The 22,339-nt window shown below is 46.0% G+C and overlaps 1 protein-coding gene, 1 long non-coding RNA gene and 1 other non-coding gene across 8 annotated transcripts in view; 2 read left to right on the top strand and 1 right to left on the bottom strand.

The window, feature by feature from the left end:
• The window catches only part of COLEC12 (collectin subfamily member 12), a 178,074-nt gene extending 162,962 nt beyond the window's left edge, over positions 1–15,112 (top strand). The window contains exons 6-10 of the mRNA XM_065932493.1: positions 679–1,167; positions 2,024–2,160; positions 3,379–3,488; positions 11,969–12,114; positions 13,673–15,112. Of these exons, the coding sequence (XP_065788565.1) occupies positions 679–1,167; positions 2,024–2,160; positions 3,379–3,488; positions 11,969–12,114; positions 13,673–13,692 (902 nt within the window). The 3' untranslated portion in view covers positions 13,693–15,112. The remainder of the gene's footprint in view (positions 1–678; positions 1,168–2,023; positions 2,161–3,378; positions 3,489–11,968; positions 12,115–13,672) is intronic.
• LOC136166365 (uncharacterized) overlaps positions 3,495–22,339 on the bottom strand; it is a 37,127-nt gene continuing 18,282 nt past the window's right edge. Inside the window, exons 2-6 of one of the 6 annotated variants that reach the window (XR_010662894.1) lie at positions 9,886–10,069; positions 9,336–9,386; positions 8,853–9,048; positions 5,634–5,803; positions 3,495–3,666 (exon numbers count right to left, since the gene is read on the bottom strand). This is a non-coding gene — a long non-coding RNA (uncharacterized lncRNA). Of the gene's footprint in view, positions 3,670–5,633; positions 5,804–8,852; positions 9,049–9,335; positions 9,387–9,885; positions 10,070–22,339 lie in introns of all 6 variants that reach the window. The other 5 variants (XR_010662892.1, XR_010662889.1, XR_010662893.1 and 2 more) reach the window with 5 other exon arrangements.
• On the top strand, positions 5,144–5,216 carry TRNAR-CCG (transfer RNA arginine (anticodon CCG)). The gene has a single exon. It is a non-coding gene; the product is annotated as a tRNA-Arg (tRNA).

Here is a 22,339-nt window from a genome sequence, read left to right as displayed (position 1 = left end):
CAGAGTCTCTCAGCACTCCATGGCATCTTTTTAGTCCAATTCAACCCCTTACCCCACACCTTACATGGTGCTTGTCATACAATAGGTAGTTAATAAATATTCATCAGATCGATGGAATGAGGAGGAAATAAGAGAGAGGTCATCTCAAGGAAATGCAACCCACTCCAGTATTCTTGCCTGGAGAATCCCATGGACAGAGGAGCCTGGTGGGCTACAGTCCTTGGGGTTGCTGCTGCTGCTGCTAAGTCGCTTCAGTCGTGTCCAACTCTGTGCGACCCCATAGACGGCAGCCCACCAGGCTCCCCCGTCCCTGGGATTCTCCAGGCAAGAACACTGGAGTGGGTTGCCATTTCCTTCTCCGGTGCGTGAAAGTGAAAAATGAAAGTGAAGTCGCTCAGTCGTGTCCGACTCTTCGTGACCCCATGGACTGCAGCCTACCAGGCTCCTCCGTCCATGGGATTCTCCAAGCAAGAGTACTGGAGTGGGGTGCCCCTGCCTTCTCTGGTCCTTGGGGTTGCAAAGACTCAAACATGACTGAGCGCACACGCATGCACACACAGACACACACACAGCGATCCTAACCCACACAGCCTTCCTGCTGGTGAAAAAATGGTCCCAGATGACCAGAGGTGTCGTGGATTTCATGCTTATGCCTTTTGTCTTCTTTTTATGTTTCAGGTCCTCCTGGTCCCAGGGGTCCGAAAGGTGACCGAGGACAGCAGGGACCCCCAGGCCCCACCGGCAACAAGGGGCAGAAAGGAGAGAAGGGGGAGCCGGGCCCGCCTGGCCCAGCCGGTGAGAGGGGCCCAATCGGGCCGGTTGGCCCCCCTGGAGAGCGCGGCAGCAAAGGCTCCAAAGGCCTGCAAGGCTCCAAAGGCTCCCGAGGGTCCCCGGGGAAGCCCGGCCCCCAGGGCCCCAGTGGGGACCCAGGCCCCCCCGGCCCACCGGGCAAGGATGGACTCCCAGGCCCCCAGGGGCCCCCCGGCTTCCAGGGACTGCAGGGCACTGTGGGGGAGCCTGGGGTGCCCGGGCCACGGGGGCTGCCAGGCCTCCCTGGGGTGCCGGGCATGCCAGGTATCAAGGGTCTCCCTGGCCCCCCTGGCCCCGCAGGGGCGGCAGTGCCCCTGGCCCTTAAGACCGAGCCGACCACAGCACCTGAGAACAGCGGTGAGTCTGAGCCCCTCGCACCCAGGATGGGGGTGCTCCCCGTGTTCGCCCCACACCCCCAATCTTACTAGCAGTGAAGGCATCACACAGGATGGGCCTCAGCCCTGGCTGCTCGCCTGGCCCCTCGCCAGGCAGCATCCTTCAGGCATGTGTGTTTATCCCTAAACAGCATCAGCCCCCCTAGTGCTTGTTTATCATTAGCTAAGTCGGGTCCTCTGGGACAAACTGGTCCCAGACGTTGAATTCAGGAAAATCTGAGGCTGGCCACCCCAGAGCCGTCCCTGTCTTCATTCTCTACCTTTCACCTGGGGATGGTCGACCCTTGGTTAACGTGCAGATGGAACTTTCTGTTCCTGAAGCCAGCTTGCATTTCTTTTTGAGAAGGTATTGTGGCACCTTCTCATCCTTTGATAATGAAAGCTTTGGGTTTGCAACCAAGCCTATCTTTCTCCCCTTGGACCCACAGCCGATTCCACTTGGTTTCCTGCAGTCCCCTTTAGTTGCATTTCTTCTGTGAGCCTAGCTCTCCCAGCCTCTTGTTTACAGGTTCTACGTGATCCCAGGCTGATGGGGCCCACCTGAGACTGTGCTGCTTGTTATTTCCGTGTCTGTTACTTCTGTCGTTGTAAAGACTAATCCAGACACAAAGGCCCGCATAAGTGGTTTTAACCACCGTGTGTCCTGCAGGCCACCTACTTCCTCAGACTGGTCTTGGCCCCTAGAATGTTCGGGAACATCAGTCACAGACTCAGCACACGGGCACCGGGGAAGCCGGGCTGTGGCTATGCCTCCTAAAGGCATAGTGTTTTCAGCGTGTATATGTTTTCATCAGCATTTTTAAACTTTGCATTCCTAGGCTGCCTGCCTCATTGGAAGAAATTTGCAAACAAATGCTACTTTTTTTCGTCTGAGAGAGACTTTTTTGCCAATGCAAAACTTTTCTGCGAAAGCATGTCTTCACATCTCGTTTTCATAAACACGGAAGAGGAGCAGGTACGTGTGTGGCATTCTTAGGGTTGGAGAAAACTGTAATTTAAGGATCGCTGACATCTGGAAAGTGCATGCTTACTAAGGATTCAAAGATACCATAAATTCATAGTCACAGAAACACCAGGGGCCACATGACTGAGATTTGGGCTTTATCCAGGGACAGAAAGCATTCATGGCATGGGGATTGGGTCCTTGTGCTCGCATCTGGAAGCTCTTGCTTTATCAAGCCTGGAGCTGTGTGGCTTTTCCCAGTGACTATTGAAAGAGCGGGAAGCCTGAAGGTCAGTACAAGTCTCCTATGGAGAGGCAGAGAGCCCTGAGCACTGGAAGGGTGGGGCTGAATGCCAGGGTCCAGACAGGTGGCCTCAACAGGGTCAGGAAGGGCATATATGGTCCTGGGGCAGAGCCCACACATGATAACCACTCATTTGGTCCCTAATGTGTTCCAGGCATTTTCTCCTATAAACCTCACCACACCCCAGGAGCCTGTAATGGGTGGGTAATATTATCCCCATCTTACAGACGGGAAAACTGAGGCCCCACAAAATTTGAATGATTAATACATGAGACAAGTAAATGCAGAGCTGAGACTGAAACTGAGGTCCATCCAGCGACAACACCAATGCTTTCTCTTTAATGCCGCACTGTCTCGGGGGCATCCTTCCTTTCCCCTGCATGTCTCCGGCAGACAGGACACTGAAAACGGATGCTTCTGCAGTAATTGACTGGAAATGAGCATCCAGAAGACAGTGGTCAGGCTCCTGGGCCTGATCCCAGCTCAACCACTTGTCACCTTTATTAGGTTGGTGGTTGTAATGGCTCGAAGGCATGTTATGTGTGACACTGAACGTGGGACCCAGCCAGGAGGAAGAGCTTGATGGTGCCGTGGCTGTTACTGTATTAGAACATCAGAGGGAGGGGTTGTGGAAGGGGGTGGAGCCTGGTGGGATGCACGAGTGGTCTGGATAGTTTAGGAGTATTGCTTATAATATAAGAGGAAAACATGTCAAAGCCCTCCCCTCCCCCCTGCCCACCACCAAAAAAAAAAAAAAAAAAAAAACCCCATGGCCAAACAAGTGCAATAAAAAGAGGACAGCAAAAGCAGTGCACAAGTTATGACAAGCATCCTCTTCGAAAGTGTCCCTCATTTCTAAATATTGAAAGCCCCCCAAACATCTGTTCAAGAAATAGTGACGCACCATCTATGATTTTATTTTCCAGCAATGGATCAAAAAGCAGATGGTGGCGAAAGAGAACTACTGGATTGGCCTCACGGACTTGCAGCGGGAGAATGAATGGAGGTGGCTGGATGGGACACTTCTGGAGTACGAGTGAGTCTCAGAGACGTCCGCGGGCTTGTGTTTCTTCCTGAACAACCTTCTCTCCAGCGCAGTCCTCACACTCAGCCTCTGGGTGCCAGCTGCGTGTTTATTTCCATGGAGGGAAATCAATATGGGGTAAAAGTCGGGTTTTTTTTCCTCTTCTCATGGAGTGAATTTTTCTTCATTTCTACTAAGACAAAAAACAAACAAACACACAGACTCATAAAACCACCCAGGGTGGTATAGTAGAGAGATGGCTAAGCGTGCTCTTTAAGTGCCGCCACAAAAGCCAAGGAAGCCCGGCTCCCCCTGTTCAGTCGAACTCCCCAGATGTGTTTCCAACATGGGCAGAGCGCTCCCATCAGGATGACGCTGTTGGTGTCCCAGCCCTCACTGGGCTTCTGGCCAGAGTGTGGTCAAGTTGATGACTCCCCTACACACAGAAAGTTCAAGTGCACTTGTGGGACGACCATCTCCCGCAGGTTTGAAGAGGCCCGTAAATCCCATGTGACCTAGTTCTGTAAAGGCAGCAACAGAGAACAGAAGCAGTTCATAGAACCTTCTCAAAGCTCCCAGGGGCACAGAAATTTCCATGCATCTCACCAGACCCCAGCGTCCACTCCTGCCCTCATCCCACCCCAGGGTCTGAAGAGGATGAAATTGTGCCTGTTTCCATTTCAACTCTTCATCCTCCTCTTGCTTTGCCTCCAGTGGATGCGGAAATGTGAAGTTGTGCCACACACACTGTACCAAATAGGGCAGAGTTTATAAAAACCCACCTGTGAACACCTTTCCTTTGCTGGAGACAAAAGACATGTCCTACAGAGGCTCAAGCAGACGTGTGGGCATCTTGGCCTCAAGATTGTGTCCTGAGCTGCAGTAGCCGCAGCATCCTTGGACCCCAGAGAGGAGAGATTGAGTGTGTTTCTGGTCCAGGACAATGTCACGGGCATCAGGGCTGGAGCAGTTGTGGTCAAGGACAGGAAGATGGGCTTGAGGGATGGAGGGGCCAGGTAGAGTTTCTGTGTGTGTGTGTGTGTGTGTGTGTGTGCATGCGCACGCATGTGTGTGCCTGTGTGTGGGTAGACAGACTTCTTTATGCTTTTAAATCCTCTATGTGACAAGCATGATCAGAGGATATAGATAGAAACCAGAGTAAGGCCATTTCTTTTAAAGGATTTTTTTAAGCATTTATTTATTTGGCTGCATCAGGTCTTAGCTGCATCATGGGGGCTCAGTAACCAGTGGGCTTAGTTGTTCCATGCCTTATGGAATCTTAGTTCCCCAACTAGGGATCGAAGCCACAGTCCCTGCATTGCAAGGTGAATTCTTAACCACTGGCCCACTAGGGAATCAACCAGCCAGGCCATTTCTTTTAGAATGGCAACCAAACATTGAGGTGGAACATTTGAAGATTTGGGGTCAGCTCCAAAGGTGAGCCTCAGACAGCCCCCGGGACAAATGGATATCTCTTTCCTGGCTCAGCAGACCACCAGTCTGCTCCCTGCACACCCATCCTCGGTGGGAGGAAGCCACACCACATCCTGGCCCCCGGAAACGTGGCTGACACCCAAGGAGGGCATCCCATCGCGGCAAGGATACGCTTCAGGAGACTCAAAGCAGTTGTGAGAGTTGTCATCCACAATCAGAGCGGTGGAGGGACTTCCCTGGTGGTCCAGTGGCTACCACGCTGTACTCCGAATGCAGGGGACCCAGGTTCAATCCCTGGGCAGGGAACTAGATCCCACATGCTACAAGTAAAGAGTTCACATGTGCCGCAACTAAAAGATTTAAAAAAAAGAAACAAAAGATTCCATATACCTCAGTTAAAACCTGATTCAGTCAAATAAATAGATAAATAATATTTTTAAACAAATAAAATCGGAGCAGTGGAAGTGGGGAGGGGAGGCCTCAGTTCAAACCTGATGCAAAGAAATAGATAAATTTAAAAAAATAAAATCAGAGCGGTGACAGTTGGGACAGGCGGCAGAGACTACTAAGGGAAAGATAAATGTGTCACTTTGACAGTCAAGAGTACGGATCATTTTTTTAAAGCAGTCAGCAGGGAGCTAAAAAAAAATAACTTCAGTCTCCTCCACTTTTCTCACAGTCATAAATGCAAAAAAAAAAAAAATAGGTCTGGGTTAGACTCACTAAGAAATTCAATCCGAAGCCCTCCTCTAAGCACAAATTGGGTTGGCCCACATGGAATGGATTGAGCAGGAACAGTAGCACCCCTGCCAGCTCTCCCAGGGTGGAATTTTCTCCTGTCTCCCAGGCTCCAGCAGGAAGTACTGATTGGGGTGACAGCCCAGCTCTGGTACCTGGGACAGGAAAGAATCACATCACCAGACACCTTCGGGGAGCTCCGTTCCCAGCCACAACTGCACAGCACCCCAGCCAGAGCCCAGACTCTGCTTCTTGTTTCCCACCCAAAGGAACACATAGACATGTAAAAATCCCTGGGATCAGATTTTAAAAGCAAGAATAAATTAGGCAGACATATTATGAGGCCTCAATAGCCGAAGGCTAATTGAACTTGCCATTTAATAATAAACACGCCACAAACGAGAAAAAGCCAGTTGCAGCAAGGGAAGGCAGTATCTGCCCTGGAGTTCACCAGCTCTGGGTTCCAGGCCTTCAGCCAGCACTCAGCAGCTACGCGACCCTGTGTAAGTTACCCAACCACGTGAACCTCCACGCCCTCATCTAGAGGTGCAGGTGACAGAAGCACCGACATCGGTGTTATAAACATTCAATGAGATGATACATATCAAGCAACAATGACAGCGAGCCCATGGGAAGTGCGGAAGATATGCTATCTGCTAGTGTTCATATTATTACTCCAATTACTTGTCTAAGGCAGAACGCCAAAGAATTGATGCCTTGGGACTGTGGTGCTGCAGAAGACTCCTGAAAGTCCCTTGGACAGCAAGGCGATCAAACCAGTCAATCCTAAAGGAAAGAAGCCCTGAATTCTCGTTGGAAGGACTGATGTGAAGCTGAAGCTCCAGTATTTTGGTCATCTGATGCCAACAGTTGACTCACTGGAAAAGTCTCTGATACTGGGAACGACTGAGGGCAGAAGGAGAAGAGGGCGTCAGAGGATGAGATGGCTGGGTGGCATCACCAATGGAATGGACCTGAATTTGGGCAAACTTCGGGAGATGATGAAGGACAGGGAGGCCTGGCGTGCTGCAGTGCATGGGGTCACAAAGAGTCAGACACAACTGGGACTGAACAATAACTCCTCCTATTGTCATCGCCATCATCATTTTCTTGTCGTTCAGTTGCTAAGTTGTGTCCGACTCTCCTGTGACCCTATAGACTGTAGCCCGCCAGGCTTCTCTGTCCATGGAATTTCCCAGGTCTCTCTCAACACAAGGTACCCAACACAGGTACCTCTCCACGTACTCAGACTCACCTGCACCCTCCTCCTCTCTGCTTCTGTGGCCTCCATGCACGGTCCATTACTTCCCTTTCCCCTGCTGTACACACTGGTTTCTGGACCTGACCCCTCCCCATGCCTCACCCAGGTTACAGAAGAAATCAGTCTCCCTACTTTGCTCTTACCCTTTCTCCCCCTCTGAAATTGTTTCAGGCTGTTGGGGGTACTATTAAGGAGGAAAGAGAAAAAGGATGAAAAGCTCTCTCCTCTGTCTCTTGCCCCTACTTGAATTTTTATACTGAGAGCTGGTTGAGGAAGATGGTGCTGGAGTAATCAGACAAAAAGCAACAGTGACATGGGTTGGATGCTGAAAGCTTAAGGTACACATGGACTTGAACAGAGGTTTATTTTCAGCAAAACATACAACCTGACTCACTGACTATGAATACTGGGGCAAGAGAAGCAATCGGTGATGTCTCAGGATGGTGCCTAGGAACAGGTTTCCAAGTGCTTTCGGTCCACCCACCAATGCACTTCCAAGAGAAAGACTGGAGAGCTGACCCATGTTGCCAAGATTTTATTTGTCAACTAAGGACATGGGTTTTAAAAATCACCTACTGGGACTTCCCCAGCGGTTCAGTGGCCAAGACTTCCAAGTCAGGGGGCATGGATTTAATCCGTGGTTGGGGAGCTAAGCTCCCACATGCCACAGTGCAGCCAAAAAGACAAAAATCACCTATCAATAAATCCCAGCACAAAAACAACAAAAACAAGATCAAAAAAGACAGTTGGCCATCACCCATACATACACACAGAGTTGTCCTCATTTTTCTCTTTTCACAACAGACCTGTGAGAACTTCATTCTTCACCAGCTGGTACCAGTTCCCTGGCTGGACATTGGGATCTGCTGGCCCACGGACTCATGATAACATTCAGTGAATTATCCTGAAGTGTCCACCATGACCCAGCCCCTGTGTCATCCCGGAGAATCTTTTCTAGAGTTTTGGGCACAGTATGAATGAGAGATACTGTTCCACTCACGTAAAAATAGTCTGATTTTCAGGACCCTGTCACAATCAAGAAGACGGACACCTTGACCCTAAATGTGCATATGGTGAAGAGAAGGGCTTCAAATGAGCTTTCAATGCTCTCTTCTCATTAATTAATAGAACCAAGTAGACAGAAAAACCGAGAGGAATGTAGCAGACACTATCAACTAACTTCCCTGGTGGCTCAGTTGGTACAGAATCGCCTACAATACTGGAGACCACCTGTAATGAGGGGACCTGGGTTTGATCCTTGGGTTCGATCCCTGGGTCGGGAAGATCCCCTGGCAAAGGAAATGGCAACCCACTCCATTTCTTGCCTGAGAAATCCTATGGACCAAAGGAGCCTGTCAGGCTACAGTCTACGGGGTTGCAAGAGTCAGACACAACTTAGGGACTAAATCAACCAACCAATCAACTAACTTGACTTCATTGATATTTATGGAACCTTTCACCCAACAGCCACAAATACACATTCTTTTCAGATGCATATGGTACACTCACCAAGATTGTCAAATAAGTGCTGGGTCATCAAACAAGTCTCCAAAAATTAAAAAGCACTGGAAGGGAAACTTTGGCTTCATTTTATGCCATAATCACTCACTCTTCATGCTTCATGTTTCTATCAGAGTGACTCTGGCTTTGGCCACTAGAGAGAAACCTCTATAGCAGGAGAAAATTCAATAGCAAAGAAATGTTTCTCGCTACTAAGATTTTCCTGTTTTGAGGCCAGGCTCTTACCAGAAGAATTTTCTCAGCCCTGAAGCCTCCATCAATCTTGCGGCTGATGAGAAAGTACTAAGTTGTGTGGTTGGGTGGGTTTGCCAAGGTTGCCTGGGGTTGCCTGATTGCCAAGGTTGAAAGTTTGTGCTCTACCTCCATGAGGATAAACCCGGAACAGGGAGGGTGGGGATGGGGAGGGGGTGCTTCACACCCACCAGCTGAGATGCTTCATGATTCCAGCTCCTGGAAGAGTGAGTCTAGGTGCTTCCATGGTCCCCGGTGTACTCAGAATACACTGTCCAAGTACATAATGCATGTTGCTATCCAACCACTTCTGCAACTTGTGTGTTATAATATGGAATTCAAGAATTCGGCACCCAGGCTTCAGCCATTTCTCTTTCCAGAATCTACCTGTGAGTGAGGTTTAGGCACTATTTAAGCTGCAATTCTTCTCCAGAACATATACATTCTATTTCTCTGACATGCTCTGTGCTGTTACAAGCATGCAGACTGAAGGGATTGGCCACAAATTACTCCGTGTGATTTTAGCTTTTCCAAAGAGGTGCTGGGAGACCATGTACAAGACAAACTACCCCTGCAGCCTGGCTTCAAGCTACTCCATCTCCCACCCCTGCTGGTCTCACCTGGGTCACTCCACTCACAGCCACCTTTAGCCACCTTTAGGACTAAAGTCCTACCTTTAGTCCTGAAGGATTACTTCAAGCACCACACTGAAGAATTTCCATGACCTGGAAAAAACAAATGGCAAATGGTGATAAAAATGATCTTCCATTATCAATCTGTTCTCTTTCGTCTCATCTGTCTATCCTCTCTCTCTTTTTTATTTTTTGACCATGCCATGCCAGTTGTGTAATCTTAGTTCCCCAACCAGGGATCAAACCCATGCTCATAGCAATGAAAACAGAGTCTTAACCACTGAATTGCCAGAGAACTCCCTGTAAACCCCTTTTACCTACTGAAAAGGGCAAGGAAATGCAAGGGGAAAATACTAAACAGATGGTCTATCAGAATTCCTATTTATGAAATTTTCCAATTGACTGTGAGATAAAAAAAATATCAAATGTCCCCATCATTGATGCATCCAGAATCACAGTCTCAAATTTGGTAAGCAAAATTGGAATGGAACCCCCTCATATAACTGCAGAAATGAAGCAAGTGTACATCAACACCACCAAACTGCCTGGGCACTGTTGCCATTTCTAGGAAGGTCTGTCAAGAGAAACACGCCAAAAAAGCTTCCATAAAAGTTTCCTTCCAACTTCACCTTTTCTTGGCATCACTGTGGCAGTCTGAGATTTGTAACTGCTTCGTTTCTTGCCTAGGGTGGAAGTTCTACGAGGACCGGCAGTCTGTTCTCTATAGCACTCGTGTTGCCATCAGCTAGCTTTAGCCCTTGTATGCAGTAGACACTCTGTGGAATGAATGAGCAAATGAATGAACTATTTCTGACTCTTCCACCTAAGTATCATCCCATTTATACTCTCATTGCTTGATGGTTTCCTCTAAAATATCTCTTCATCTCTAGATTTATCTGAGGTCATTTTTTAAAAATACTTGTTTATTCATTTATTTGGCTGTTTTAAGTCTTAGTTGTGTCATGTGGGATCTTTTGGTGTGGTACACGCACAAGCTCTGTAGTTGTGGTTGCACGGAGCCTCTAGCTGTGGTGTGCGGGCTCAGTAGTTGTGGCATGTAGACTTAGTTGCTCTGCAGCATGTGGGATCTTTGTTCCCTGACTAGGGATTGAACCCACATTCTCTGCATTGCAAGGCAGATTCTTAACCACTGGATCACCAAAGAAGTCCCTCACTTTTCATTTTCTTAAAAAAAAAAATCCCTAACTATACAGTTGGTGCAGGGAAGTCAATTCTACCTCATTTTCCCATCCTTTGACTGTAAATTTCGACTCGCCTTTTCCCACTGCCCTGATTTTTGCTGGTCTTGTCATCAAAAGATGGAGGGCAATTTGGTCTTTATCCCTGGGTGACCCTGGTAAGAACCTGGCTTCAAAATAGGAAAATCTTAGTAGTGAGACGTGTTTCTTTACTGTAGAACTTTCTTTGGCCATCAGAGTCTGTACAGTGGAAGATTTTTCTCTAGTGGCCAATGCCACTGCCACTCTGATAGAAACATGAAGCATGGATCAGAGTGAATGATTACGGAGTCAGATGCTGCTGCTTGGGAAATGAGTCATCGTTTATGGGAAGCACCTCCTGCTGCAGATGTTCTTTTCGGACCCTCCGCATGAGGCAACCTTGTCCTCTCAGGAGGTGACCACAGGCTTCTGTTCAAGGACCTGGCTCTTAAAGAAAATGTAGCCTTTCAAGTTTTGACTCTTGGAAGCACATCTAGTTGATCACTTAGAAAGAAAGGCAGAAACAGCGAACCCTGACGAGGAGGTGCTGGGAGAAGCAGCAGACAAGTTAGCCCCAAGTTGAGCTCATCTTAAATACAACTTGTTTTGAAGAATCTCTCTCCCAAAAAAGGCAGTGAAATGTATGAGTCATTTTCAGTAAGATTAAATTACTATTCCTTTCTGAAGCAATTAGCTATCTACAGCTTAGCCAGAAAACCATAACCAAGTGTTTATAGGTTCTTGTAAGTGGATATCAACAGTCTCTCCATTTTAAATACAGTAGTGTGTACATGACCTTCCCGAAGTCCCTAACTTCCCCTTCCCCGCAGCAACCATAAAGTTCATTTGCTAAGTCTGTGGATACAAGAATATGAACGGCTGAGTCCCTTCGCTATTCACCTGAAACCACCACATTATTAATCGGCTCGACCCCAATACAAAATAAAAGGGTTAAAGTTTAAAAAGGTGGGGGGGTGACTCTCTCTCTGCCTGACTCTGACGTGTTAGAGACAAGATATCAGAATGTACAAAGATTCCCTCTGGGTTCTCATAAGTGTGTGCGTGTTTGTGTGTGGGTGTGCCATCCTCAGAATGTATATATTCACACTCAAGCCCAGAAGTCAGCATTCCAGTACACATTAGAAAGCTGTCGCTCATCGAGCTGTGCTGAAGACAGATTTACTTCCTCAGCAATGTGATGAAGCAGCTCCGCGAGCTGACTCTGCTGTGGCTAAGATAACAAGTCTGCAGGGAGAGGCTGCGTCACACGCTCCTCTGCGAAACAGCTGCTTCTTATTCAGAATCAGAGCGTGTGCAGCTTTTTAAACAGTGCGTTTTCATTCTGGGATGCGTGACAGGCCTTGGTTTTGTTTTTTACATTTCTCTGCTGCTCTTGGGTCAAGCAAACGTCTGCGTGACTTTGCAAATAACACTTGATTTCTGTTTTCTTAAAAGAAATTGGAAAGCTGGACAGCCAGATAACTGGGGTCATGGCCATGGGCCTGGAGAAGATTGCGCTGGACTGATTACTTTTGGGCAGTGGAACGATTTCCAGTGTGAAGACATGAATCAGTACATCTGCGAGCAAGACAGGGAGAAAGGTAAGCAGTGAAAGGGATTTACGAGAGCACTGCAAAGCTTATATCTTATTAAAGGGTAAGAGGAGTATAAGGGCTCTGAAAGTAGGTTCTGCAACTGGATTCCAGTCCTGATTCTGCCACTTAGTATCTCAGCAAGCTATTAACCTCAGGAAAATAATAATAATAATCCTCTTAATGGGGTTTTTGTGAGGACTTAAGTAAGTTAATACATGTGCCTAATGTAGAGGAAGTACTCGGTAAATTTTAGACTAATGGGCCTAGGTCGTTACCTTATAATACTGTCAGTCAGTTGTTCTTTATCATATGGCACCAATGTCAAAGTCTTTTCATATAACAGACTATCAGAGAAATTGGGAAAACAATACCACTTGCAGTTGCATCAAAAAAGATAAAATATCTAGGAATAAATTTAACCAAGGAGGTGAAAGACCTATACACTGGAAACTATAAGACATTGATGAAAGGTATTGAAGAAGGCCCAAATAAATGGAAACATATTCTGTGCTCACAGATTGGAAGAGTATTGTTAAAATGTCCATTCTACCCAAAGAAATCTATAGATTCAATGGAATCTCTATAAGAACTCCAGTGTCATTTCCCACAGAAATAGAGAAAACAATCCTAAAATTTGTATGGAACCACAAAAGACCCCAAATAGCCAAAGTAATCTTGAGAAAGAAGAACAAAGCTGGACATACTCCCTAATTTCAAAATATATTACAGAGCTACAGTAATCAGAACAGTGTGGTAGTGGCATAAAAATAGCATATATCTCTATCAGTAAAAGAGAATAGAGAGCCCAGAAATAAACCCATGCACATATGGTCAATTAATTTATGACAAAGGAGCCAAGAATACACAATAGGGAAAGGACAGTCTCTTCGATAAATGCTGCTGTGAAAACTGGACAGCCACATGCAAAGAGTGAAACCAGACCACTCTCTTAACTCTATACAAAATAAGCTCAAAATGGATGAATGACTCAAATGTAAGATTTGAAACCATTAAATTTCCAGAAGCATAGGCAATAATCTCCTTGACAGTGATCTTGGTAATGATTTTTTGGATCTGAAAACAAAGGAAAAAATAAATAAGTGTAACCACATCAAGGGGCTTCCCCGATGGCTCAGTGGGTAAAGAATTTGCCTGCAATGCAGGAGACACAGGAGACACTGGTTTGATCCCTGGGTCAGGAAGATCCCCTGGAGTAGGAAATGGCAGCCCACTCCAGTATTCTTGCCTGGAGAATTCCATGGACAGAGGGGCCTGGTGGGCTATAGTCCATAGGGTCGCAGAGAGTCAGACACGACTGAGCACAATAGCACTACTACATTTAGGATTTGAGTTGAGACTAGGATGCCCCAGAATAGGCTCCTTTGAAGTGAATTTTACCTTTTATCGAATCTGAATGAGAACTTCAAGGCACTTATTTTAAAAAAAATTATTGAATAATGTATTTGGAATGTTTTCTTTAAAAACACACACTCCTTTTCCTGAATTATCCATTAACATTGTTCTTTAAGAAGAACTAACACCCATTCTTCTTCCTCTCTTTTAGAATTAGCAATTACATTATAATGGACCATGATATCATAATAGGAGCAAACTGTCGACAGTTCTCAAAGGCAAAAGATACTTCTTTCTGATTGCATCACCTTCTCATTAGATTGAGGGGGAAAGCACTGAAGACCAATCACTGAAAACATTGAAAGCCCGTGTTCTCTGCCATCTACCTTGCTCAAGGACAAAGTTTGGAACAAAAGTGTTCACCTAGCGTGATGTATGGATTGTCAGTAAGCAAATGGACTGAATCATATCGATTTTTCTCAGCCAATAACCGTACAGTTATGCAAATCATGTCTTCCAGAGTATGGAATGCTCCAATCAGAAAAAAGATTATCATTGGTTGTTGAGCTTTAGGAATAACTGAAAACATACACTGTGTAAACAGTACCTTACATTTCTATTGATAAAATCCCAAATGTAGGAAAAATATGCAGACATACAGATATATAGGCCAACTCTTAGTAACAATATGAAATATACTTAAAGAGCTTTTAAAACTTTGTATTTTTGTACAAAATATTTGCCTTTTTGCAATTTTTTCCTTTTTATTTTTGTCATTTTACCGATATAGTACATGAAGCCAAAGAAAACAATAATGGTACTAATAAAAACTCATAGGGTTTCTTGTCAGATTTAATTCTATGCAGTGGCAAAGAAATTTCTTCAGTTGTGGTTTAAAAAAATAATTAAATATATGTGTGTATGTATATTTTAATGTATCATTTCCTCAGAGGAGTCAATCACTTGAAATGTCTAGAAATGGCCCTGCAGATTTTGCCAGTGGAGGTCAAGGCTGAACATGTACATGGCTCAGCCAAGTGGGCTATGCCTCCAGCCCATCACCAGCCAACACCCTTGCTGTGTGTCTGCCAGGCTCAGAGGAATGGTCAACTCAGGATGTGCTTTTTACTTCATTTTGGCGGAGTCGGGGGTGGTGGAGAGGCATCTGTTGGGAAGGGTGGACAGAGCACCTGTATCTGGCTATTAACAGAAGGTCCTGTTTTGTGGCTGAGGTTTCAGGCCCACACCAGGGCAGATATTAAATGTCAGGAAAGCATAATATCACATCGGCCAGAGACAGAGATGCTAAGATGGGGACAGCTCTATGCTACCTGGAAATCTTATGTTTTCTGGAGTCAGATTCCAAAAACACAGAATTCCAAGGCACATGCATGATGAAATGCAAGAATACAACCTTGGCCACTGTGTTGAACTCTTGCAAAGAACCTTTTGTCGGAGCCCATCTGCCTTCTACTCTTTAACTTGCCATGGAGAAGTCTAACATGCAGTGTGCTGAAATCAGGCTTCAATGTAACCGATGCTCAAAGGTAAGATTTCCACCCACCAGATTCCCTTCCCAGGACCTCCCCAGCCATGCTGCTACCTACCCCACGTACAATGGTAAAAGAATAAAGACAGAGTTTGACTTTGACGCCTGCAGCTGTGTGGACTGTGTTGTCTTGCCCTGGTCACCGTTTATGCTGTCTCTGCAGCCCAAGAGTGGCCATCTCCACAAAGCTTTTCACTGTAGTATCAGCAGCAGGTCAAAAACTGGTTGAACAGAGACCTTTAGGAATTGTGACTATTTCCGTCGGGCCTGTGACTTGTCTCTACTCTAACCTTCCTTGATGGCATCTTTTACTTATAGAAAAATCATACTTTTAAGAGCAAAGCTTTAAAACCACAGCTAGTCTATTCTAGTTATGGATGCAACTAAAATCTGCTGTTTCTTCAGATGGTGCCACTAACAAGATGCTGTGTTACAGAACTCACAAACTCATCCCGTTGTGATGCTATGGTCTGCGTGATTTTGACGGTTTGAGTTGTTAGGGCTTCTGAGACTTTTCATATGATTACATTTCTGGGTCTGATGTTAGACTAGAGGAAGCCCAGGAAAATTTATCTAATATTAAATTTCATATTTAATGTAGCTAACTCATTAGAGGGGATTTCTGAAGCCAACTCTGGAGGCTGTGGGCTAAACATTTTGCACTGTTTTTATACTTGTATTCATATCCTCTTACCACCTCAGACTCAGACACAGGCCTTTTAAGTGGAGATTTAAAAAATGACTGCCATTTGTGTAAAATAATGTACTGTGACCAAGTTGTTTAAAGGGAAAATAAAGTGCTTTCTTTAAGGAAAATTAAAAAAAAAAAAAGAGTGGCCATCTCCTCAGCACCTGGATGCCCTGCTATCCTGCCCATGGGGTCTGGTCAGACTGGCCAGACCTGCCATCATCTGGGCCCTGCGATCCCAGACAGGCCCTGGACCCTGGTACCTCTTCTGGCTCAAGACCTTCTATTGATTAAACTGTATCCTCTTTTTCATCCTCTTCTGGTTTCTTAGGTGTCAGTTAAGATCATGTTCGGATGCAACTTGAACTTGAACATCTGATGCCATCATCGGAAGAGAATGTTGCTGATTCCCACAGCTGAAGGTGTTCCTCTCCTGGCCCTTATACCTTACCCAGGGTTTATCATCTCTCAGGCTTCAATCAGATGCTCTCATGTCATCCTCCCAACAGCCCTAAGAAGTGGGGTTTTTTACTTACTCTCCCCATTTTATAGAGGGAGGCACTCAGGGAGGTGACATCATTTCCTGGGCCATATCATCACCAAGGAGTGAGGCAGGATTCAGACTTGAGCTTTGAAAATGCTCTCGAGGACTTCCTTGACGGTCCAATGGTTAAGACTCTGCACTTTCAGTGCAGGGGGGAAGGGTTCGATCCCTGGTCAGGGAACTAAGATCCCACATGCCACACGTGGTGTTAAATAGATAAGTAAATTTTTTAAAATGTTCAAAATTTTTAAAAATGTTCCTTCTTTCAGAAGCAAGGTCCTTCCTAATAACAGAGTAAAATCAGATGAAAATCACACATTACCAGATGCCTCATGTACTGCTCTATATATTTAGCTATTTATATGCCAGGTTTCTACTCACCTACTCATCACTGATGCTCTTCTGGGAGGAGAGTTTTGGTAAAATGTCATGAGGTTTTCAGGCTATGAGAAGTTACGAGTTGCTATGAGAAGATGGAAACTTTTTATTTTTGTCCCCATCCCTCAGCATGTGGGATCTTAGTTCCCCCCGCCCCCTGCAATGGCAGCTCAGTCTTAGCCACTGGAACTCCAGAGAAGTCCCTGTTTTTCTTTTTAAATGGCTCTTGAAGAATGATTGCACAACCAGAAAGAACAAAACCCTTTCTTTTCCTCTTTTGCAATCAGTGTTCACCTTTGATCAACTCTTCCCATATCTGTCTGAGTTTAGCACTTAAGAGTTTAAAGCAGACAACAAATAGTACAACCTGCTCTCATTAAAAAAAAAAAAAAAAACACACACGTTGAAGGAAGTAGAAAGCTGCGTCAGTCATACATCCCGCCATAAATCAGGTAACAATACTAAAGCAAGTGTAATTTGCCTCAAAACCGATTGATCTCTTCTTGGAAAAGTATGTTAACTCATTCATGGCTCAATAATATGTCTAATAATAATTTTTAAAAAGTAAATATATTTAGCACTTTCACATACATTATCTCTTCTAATCTTGGTGCAAAACCTTTCTCTCTACTTTAGGAATGAGGACACTGAGGGGAATTTGAAGACTTGCTCATTGCCCACATCCCAGTCATGCGAATCTGATCAGGCTCATCATTCTTATGTTCCCTAAATCTAAGTCCATCCTAACCATTACCCCAGCTTAAAATCTTCTGAGTTGCCTGCAGGGTATACCTGCAGGGGCGCTGGGGACCAGGTCCCCACCTGTACCTCCAGCCTCCCCTCCGCTGTCCCCTCGTGCTCCCTTGCCTTGAGCTGGAACAGCCTTACAAGCCACCTGCAAAGTTCCTCCGTGCTCCTTCTTACTTACTTCTTACTGTGCTCCTCCTCCTTAGAAATCCAGACTCTACCTGGATTTCATTCTCAACTTCTTTAAGATTCAGCTCAAGCATCACTTCTAGCCCGAATCCTTTCCCAGCATATGCATCCTGAAGCTGAGACTTCTCTTCATGTCAAGCAAGTGCTACCCACAAGTGCTCCAGGTACTATGAAAGAAAAACCCTTTCACGGCGTTAAGACCATCTACAGATCAGCTGAGAGGCCCAAACATCACTGAATTAAGAAGAGAAAGGTGAATGGAGCCAGTCAGCTAGAAAATCTTAAGAGAACTGAAGAATGGGAGAAGCCAGTCAGGAGAAATGAAGGCATTCGTGTTGATGATAGTCGGTTATTATACATCTACTATATTGGACATATGTGTAATATACCTATTAGGAATGGAAGACTGAGTGAAGAGAATCAACTGGCAAAAGAGATTTATTCTACTTAGCAACATATGGCCCCGAGTCAGGGAAAAGCTTTCGAAACCTTTTCTGAATGACAGTGTGAGGAAGTATCTCTTTTCTGTTATGCTCAACAGTTTTAGAAGTATGGGTGAACTTTGGCCATCTCTTTAAGAGGGAATTTTTCTATACAATAACTTCATTTTCCTGGAAAGCATCCTTTAGTGGCACAGTATCACACTTATTTTATAAATCAAAAAGCAGATGTTGTAGAGATTTTGCTCCACCCATTCATCCTTCTTCTTCTCTTCCTAGATACCCTTGCCAAATAAATATAATACATAGCATGCCCAGGTTACACAGGTAGCCAAGAGTTCAAAGAAAAGCAGGCTTAAGAAAACAAATTCTCCAGATGCAGAGCTCCTGGTTTTCACATTTTTCAATGAATGAGTTTATGAATGAACTATCTCAGTTCAGCCCTGCCTGCCACAGCCAGGGTGATGGCCCAGCCTCCAGCCTTCCTCCGAGGACTTACGAGCCCTGAGTTTGTAAAACAGGAATCACCCGTGCAACTTGGGCAGGAGTCAGCTGCCAGCGAGGAAGCTCCCGCCAACAGCTCATCCAGAAGGTCATTAAATAGGCTTAACCAAAGGGGCTTTAGTCCTCTTGGCCAGGGATGGAGAATTGTCCTTTGGCCAGTGTTCCAACCACTGGTGCCAGAGTTTGCTGTATTCTTTAATCATCACTTATTGCCATGACCCACTAAATCATGCCTGCAAGCTGCAAGGAATTATAAGATTGTTAAAACCAGTTCCTGTGCCTGAGAGCAGAGGAGCTAGGCCAGGCCTGACAAAAACCAGTACAACTGCAGAGTAGCTGTAATAACACCTCATGACTCCTAGGAACTTGGCATGTACTGTCTCCAACCACTGTGCAAGAAAACTAACTGAAAATCAGACAAGTTAGTTTCCTAAGAACTGGGATTTGAACCCACCACCACCTAGCTCCCATAGTAACCCTCCTGAGAGTTTCGGCTTTCTATGTTGTGTTCTGTTCTTTGCCACAAGAAATCATTCAAATCACCAACTCTCTCTCACAGAAGCAGGGAGATAATGGATGAATCCTGATTTGAGCTCTTTACATGAAAGTCCTACACCAGGGACTTCCCTGGCGGTCCAGTGGCTAAGACTCCACGCTCCCAGTGCAGGGGGGCTGGGTTCAATCCCATGTCGGGGAACTAGATCCCACAGGCCGCAACTAAGAGTTCACATGATGCAACTAAAGGTCCTGTGTGCCACAGTTAAGGCCTGGTACAGCCAAATAAACAAAGGTACTAGATCAATCGCTTTGCTATCTGAGCAAAGAAGCAAAAATTCACTTGGCACCCATACCATGGATGTCCAAAGTGGTCCAGATTGGAGAAACCACCCTAGATGCTAAAGTAACTAGACCTCTCACAGAGTTCTCTGATATAAATTAGTCAAATGAAAAGAGGCTCTAAAGCCAAAGAGACCCAGGTTTGACTCCTGCTGTCTACCTCCTTGTTATAAGACATACTCACACAAGTGGCAAATAGCTCTCTCCCCTTGTCTCTCTCTTTCCCACCAGGCCCTCTGCTCATGGACAGAACCAGCATTGGACCTGGGAGGAAAAGGCACACACAGAAGCCTGAGGCTGTGGGAAATCCTGCTCACACAGACAGAAAGCAAGAAAGAGTCTCCAGTAGACTTGCTAACATGTTCTTATAAATCTATAATCCTGCCACCACTCCCCCAAAAATATCCACCATGATGTTCCTGGGTAGTGAAATGAGTGGTTTTTCTCTTGCTTACTAAGCATATACAGCGATCATATGTGCTGCAGACACACACTACCCTGCTTTTGATGGTAATAATAATTTGTTTCTAAGTAACTATTTATTATGCCTCCATTGGGGCTTCCCTGGTAACTCAGCTGGTAAAGAATCCACCTGCAATGCAGGAGACCCCAGTTCAATTCCTGGGTTGGGAAGATCCCCTGGAGACAGGATAGGCTACCCACTCGAGTATTCTTGGGCTTCCCTGATGGCTCAGCTGGCAAAGAATCTGCCTGCCAAGTGGGAGATCTGCGTTTGATCCCTGGGTTGGGAAGATCCCCTGCAGGAGGGCCTGGCAACCCACTCCAGTATTCTTGCCTGGAGAATCCCATGGACAGAGGAGCCTGGTGGGCTACAGTCCATGGGGTTACAAAGAGTCGGACACAACTGAGCGACTAAGCGCATGCCTCCATTCAAACAATACTATTTGAAAACAAGCTGTTTTTACTTGAAAGGTATAGTTTGGGGTCCATTTCATAAAATAGGATTTCAGACCCACAAAATGCCACCTAATTGACAGTCTGCAGAGAAATAATCAGAATGTCACATATTTCAACCCCACACCTACAACCTTGGTACATTTGGTGAAGTATACCAAGGAGCTTGGATCAACAGGCATGAGGAATAATGACCAGTACCTTCATACAAACCTTGGCATTTCTCAGAGGGAAAAAGGGACTTAAAAGAAAATCACATGATGGCTAGATAGATGGAAAGAAAGTAGGGGAAAAGGGAGGGAAGAAAGGAGGGAGGAACAGAGATACATAGATAGATACACAGATGCATAGAATGGAAGAGAAAAATGAAGATTGAAGATCAGCTAAGAGAAAGCTGTTACCATTTATTCTTTCTTTTTAAGAGTTCTTTCAATGGAAAAAGCACTGCCTTAAAGTCCACTGAAGTCCTCCACCTTCCCCCCTCCCGCCCCCGACGACACCTTAGGAGTAGCCAGCACCACTGCACACACGCTTCTGAGGGAATGAGAAAATCATCTGCCCAGGATCACCTGTGCTCACTTTTCCACTCTGTGGCTCCAGCATTTGGAAATCCTAGAGCCCCAGAATTGCCTTTTCCTGTTTTCGTTTTCCATCGCCTGCACTGTGTTTTTCCACAGTCTGCAGTGAGAAGTGGCAGCTGGGTCAACCAGCCCTGGCATCGGGGGTTGCTGTTTCCCTCCTGCTATGGGAACAGTTTTCCTCCCTCTGTGATTTAGCTCAGTGACACACACCCTGAAACAACCACACCTCGTGAGACCAGGACCCAGCAAGTTACCCAACACCAGGTGGGGATGAACCTCCCCAGGAGCAGATCTGCCAGGGGCAGGCAGTTCCTGCAACTGGAGTCCCCCACGGGAAGGTGCTGGGCACCTCTGAATAGCCGGCAAGGCTAATCTTCTGTCTGAACATTTGCATGAACTCCAGATTCCCGTCCTTTCTGGTCTAGGCTTCCCAGACAAGGCATGGTGCTAGTGGTAAAGAACCCGGCTGCCAATGCAGGAGACATAAGAGACATGGGTTCGATCCCTGGGTCAGGAAGATCCCCTGGAGGAGGAAATGACAACCCACTCCAGTATCCTTGCCTGGAGAATCCCATGGACAGAGGAGCCTGGAGGGGTACAGTCCATAGGGTCACAAAGAGTTGGACGTGACTGAAGCCACTTAGTACACACTGGTCTAGCCCCATTGCTATTTTTGAGAAATAATCTTCTACTTAGTGTTACAGATTATATAAGAAAATATCACCACCCTTGAGAAAATAAGCCAATCCCCAAGCACTTGAAGGATAATGTCCCAGACCACACAGCCTGACGTGTCCCTAAGCGTCACATTCTCCTGGGGTCTCACAGGTCCCTGCTGTCATCACAGCAGGGAGGGGGGGACACTGCTCTGTCAAGACCCACACCCAAGCACCCACCTCCCTTTCAGTCTCTAGGTTAGAAGCTCTGAAGAAGGCTTACAGTCAAGGCTAGAGCACAATAAAAGATAAACAGTCACAGAGAGCATCCAGATGCTAGACAAGCAGAGCTTGCCAGCCAGGGAGGTCTCACCTGGACTGCTCCTCTCCTCGCTCCAGGGTGCCACCTGACATCACCTTGAAAGCCCTCTGTCAAGAACCTTTTGGGCATCCAGCCCCCTGACGTGCCCCTCTCTTCCGTATAGATCTGTGGGTCCACGCTGGGGACACCTGTCTCCGGTTATCCACATGACAGAGATCTCAGCCTTCAGACAAGATCCAGTCTCTCCCTTCGTGGTTGGCACCAAAATAACCAAATCCCAATAATAAAAACCCAAAGCCACTACTGTAAGAGACAGAGGAAAGGACAGGGAAGGAGACAAGCCTTGGTAGAAAGGCTGGAATGTGAGACTTTACCCAAAGGAGCATTATCTCCAAAGGCCACGTGCTACATATTAACCTACAGATGTTCCATGAGAGTCCTCAACATTTCTCAAATGTGAATTAAATTGAGCACCTTTACTGCACAGGCAGTTGTTCACATTCATTCATTCACCAAAGATTCACATGG

This window comes from Muntiacus reevesi, chromosome 4, assembly GCF_963930625.1.
Source record: "Muntiacus reevesi chromosome 4, mMunRee1.1, whole genome shotgun sequence".
NCBI lineage: Eukaryota > Metazoa > Chordata > Mammalia > Artiodactyla > Cervidae > Muntiacus > Muntiacus reevesi.
This window is presented reverse-complemented; position numbering and strand designations above follow the sequence as displayed.